This window comes from Gracilinanus agilis, unplaced genomic scaffold (genome assembly GCF_016433145.1).
Source record: "Gracilinanus agilis isolate LMUSP501 unplaced genomic scaffold, AgileGrace unplaced_scaffold39424, whole genome shotgun sequence".
In the NCBI taxonomy this organism is placed as follows: Eukaryota; Metazoa; Chordata; class Mammalia; order Didelphimorphia; family Didelphidae; genus Gracilinanus; species Gracilinanus agilis.
In genome coordinates this window covers 1-3,132 of record NW_025372939.1, presented here as the reverse complement: position 1 = coordinate 3,132, position 3,132 = coordinate 1, and the positions used below count along the sequence as shown (strand labels likewise).

The 3,132-nt window shown below is 63.3% G+C and overlaps 1 protein-coding gene across 1 annotated transcript; it reads right to left on the bottom strand.

The window, feature by feature from the left end:
• Window positions 1-123: 123 nt before the first annotated feature.
• Window positions 124-3,006, bottom strand: LOC123255112 (serine/threonine-protein kinase MRCK gamma-like). Its single transcript, XM_044683965.1, has 6 exons — window positions 2,874-3,006; window positions 2,556-2,640; window positions 1,957-2,077; window positions 1,718-1,826; window positions 822-948; window positions 124-661 (listed from the first exon to the last, which is right to left on the bottom strand). The coding sequence occupies exons 4-6, from the start codon at window positions 1,820-1,822 to the stop codon at window positions 405-407; spliced, it is 489 nt and encodes a 162-aa protein (XP_044539900.1). The 5' UTR covers window positions 1,823-1,826; window positions 1,957-2,077; window positions 2,556-2,640; window positions 2,874-3,006; the 3' UTR covers window positions 124-404.
• Window positions 3,007-3,132: the final 126 nt, after the last annotated feature.

Below are 3,132 nucleotides of genomic sequence, written 5' to 3'. Positions count from 1 at the left end.
AAGGGAGGGAGGGAGGGGGGAAGGAAGGAAGAAGAGGGAAGGAAGGAAGGAAGAAGGGAGGAAGGAAGGGAGGAAGGGATGGAGAGTGGGAGGGAGGGAGGAAGGAAAGAAGGTAGTTCTGCTCCTGGCTGTATGACCTTGAGTAAGCCATCTCCTCTCAGCCTCAGTTTCTCCCCTTAAAAGTAAGGAGGTTCAACTGGTTCCCTTCCAGTTTTACTCTTCCATGTTCCAAGGTCCCTCTTAGATCAAATAGTCCATGTTCTAAGGTCTCTCTCAGCTCCGCTCTTTCCTGGATCCTCTGGGAGCTGATATTCTGGACTCTGCGGGCCCTTCTCCGAGGCCTGACACTCGGCATCCGAGAATCCTTCGCAGCTGGGAAACTTTCCAGCCCAAGGCCCGGACAGCTAACATTTCCAAATGTGGCGAACATCGATGGGGTTATTTATTAGGGAGAAATGGTTTTCCCAGGGAATCCTCTGCTTCGGTGGGAGAGGGAGGGAGGAGGCAGAGGGGAGCAGACAGAGCTTTCTAGGGTCCCACCCGGACCCGGAGCCGAGGCCCTCCCAGCTCCTCACCTGGCTCAGAGAGGCCGCTGGACTCAGGGGGCCTTGGCTGCAGGACACCGACTCACTGGAGAGGGACGTCCTGGGCTTCCTCCTCACTGTGGAAAGAGGGGCTGATGAGCTGGTGACACAGTGCCTGTGCAGGGGGCATGGCGATGGGCAGGCCCCTGCTAGGGAAGCCGGGCGAGCCCCAGATCTTTGGGCTCGGGGCAGGACGGGGCAGGGAAGGAAGCGACAGATAGCAAAGGGGCCTCTCACCGGCCTCTGACTCCGCCGCGAGGACCTCACTGCCCATGGAGGCTGGGCGTCGAAGGGCTTCCGAGAAGCTGTGGGGCCTTGTGGGGCCGTGATTCCTGCCTCTTCCTCGGCCCTTCTCCTCAGGAGCCTGGAGGAAAGGGAGAGCCCCGGCCGGTGAGCCGAGGGGCCTGAGCTCCATTCTCTGCTTGACCATCTGACATGGCCTTAGGAAGGGCCTGCTATGTGCCCGGTGCTGAGAAGACGAGCCGCTCTATCAGCCAGTCCTGGTAAATCCCCTACCATGTGCCAGGCACCGTGCTGGGCACCCCACCATCCCTGCCCTCCAGGAGCTCGCGCTCCTCCCTGCAAACAAGCCCAGGGCACAGGGGCCGGAGTCCTGGCCGGAGCCCTGATCCTTCCTAAGGGCGTGACCGGGCGAGTCTCTGGTCTACATGGAGCCCGTTTCCCTTCTGGGCAGTGGCTGGGGCCCACTTCATCTCCCTTTGAGTCCTAAGATCACTGGAGGAGCCGTGACCAAGACTCCGGCCGGCCAAGGGTCACAAGAACCAAACCTCAGACCTGTAAGTGACCTTAGCGGTCACTCAGGATAATGCTTTCATTTTACAGATAGGAAAACCGAGGCCCAGGGAGAAGTGACTTGCCCAAGGTCACCTAGAATAGGAAGTGGCAGAGCTGGAATTTGAGCCCAGAGCCTCTACCCCCCAATGCTGGGCAGGGCTGGGGGCGAGCTCTCTAGGAAAGCAGATCCCACCCAGGTCTCCCCGGCTTCAGCCTGGCCCCATCCCTTCCAGACCCCTCTAGGACGCGTGGGGGAGGTAGCCAGGAGCCCTACGAGGCCTCCCCACCCCCGGCACACGCGTAGGAGGCCTGGCGCCCCCAGCTGGCCGGGCACTCACCGCGGGCACCTCCGGCCTCCCGTCCCCAGGACCCATGTGGGCCAGGTGGCTGAAGTTTGTTGGTGACGAGATGAACTTTGAGCGTACGAAGGGGTCCTTCAGCATCTCCCTGGAAGGATGGGGGAGCTGAGGGGTGCAGAGCCCGGCACCCCCCCCGCGCGGGAAGCCCCCACCCCTAGAAAGGGCCTCGCCCGAGGTGCCCCACGGACGCCCCCCTGCTGCCCGGGGCCGGCCGCTACCTGCGCTGCTGGAGGCGCTGCTCCTCGGAGACGCGGAAGGAAAAGCGCCGTTTGCTCTTGGTCCGGAACAGCTGGCGGCGGCTGTTGTCCGTCAGGTCGGGGATATCGAACTCGTCCTTCTCTGAAACAGCGACGCTCCCGCATCAGGACCCCCAGGCCGGGCCGGGGAGCCCCAGAGGCCAGAAACCTCCCGAGCCGGGGCAGGATCCCCGGGACGCCCGAGGCGGGTGCCCGGCCGGGTGGGCCTCGGACAGGGAGTCCTGCTCTGGCCCCGCTCTTTCACTGGTCATGCGGATGGGCAGGTTGTTAGTCTCGGAGGGAGGCCTCGGACTTCGCGTGGGGCCAGGCTGCCGGGCAGAGGCAGGAGCAGTCGCATAAAGCCAGGCCTCTCCCGCCCGCCTCCGGGCCAGTTTCTCAGCAGGGGAGTCCCAGCCGCCTTCTCCCCACTTCACAGGGGGAACCAATTTGCCGAGGAAGGGCAAAGCCTGAACTCGGACCCAGGTCCTGCCTCTAAGGCTAGCAGATTCCCATTGAGCCGTGCTGCTTCGCTCTCCCACGGGCCTGCCCCAAGGCCGGCCCACATCCAGCCCTGCACTCACCCGCCAGCCGGTTCCTGAGGTAGGTCAGTCGGACTTTCTCAGAGCCAAAGAGGCACAGGGAGCCCTCGGGGTTCAAGGGACGGACCTGAGGGATTGCAGCCCAGATCACGGGTTGAGAAAGAGCACTGGGAGGCCCTCGGAGGGCGCCGAGCCTGCCCACCTTACAGGCGAGGCTACCGAGGCCCACAGAGGCCAGAGCTGAACCCAGCCTTGATGGGTCTCTGCCTCAGGAAAGAGCAGCCCCAGCATCCCCCTGGGGAGACTCGGGGGTCGCCCCCTGTGGCTCGGCCCCTGCCCCCTGGGGCTTGGCAGCCGCACCTTCTTGAGAGGCACAGACTGGACCCACTCTGCTCTCCGAACATCAAACACATCGATGGCATTCTCGCTGAACACTGTCAGGTAGGGGGCTGTGTAGCCTGGTGGTGGGAGGAAGAGGCAAAGAAGGGGCAGTGTTTACTTCTGATTGGTACTGCTAATGGCAGCCCCAGCTCCCAGGGGCTATAACGCACCTTCCTCACCCCAACTCTGGGAGGGAGTAGAGGAGGGGAGGGAGGGAGGGAAGGAGAAAGGGAGGGAG

Coding starts and splice junctions, on each gene's coding strand:
- LOC123255112 (XM_044683965.1), bottom strand. CDS start 1,822: ATGCTGAAGGACCCCTTCGTACGCTCAAAGTTCATCTCGTCACCAACA. Junction 949..1,717: donor GGAGGCCGGAGGTGCCCGCG/GTGAGTGCCCGG, acceptor CCTTTCCTCCAG/GCTCCTGAGGAGAAGGGCCG. Junction 662..821: donor CGCGGCGGAGTCAGAGGCCG/GTGAGAGGCCCC, acceptor CTCTTTCCACAG/TGAGGAGGAAGCCCAGGACG.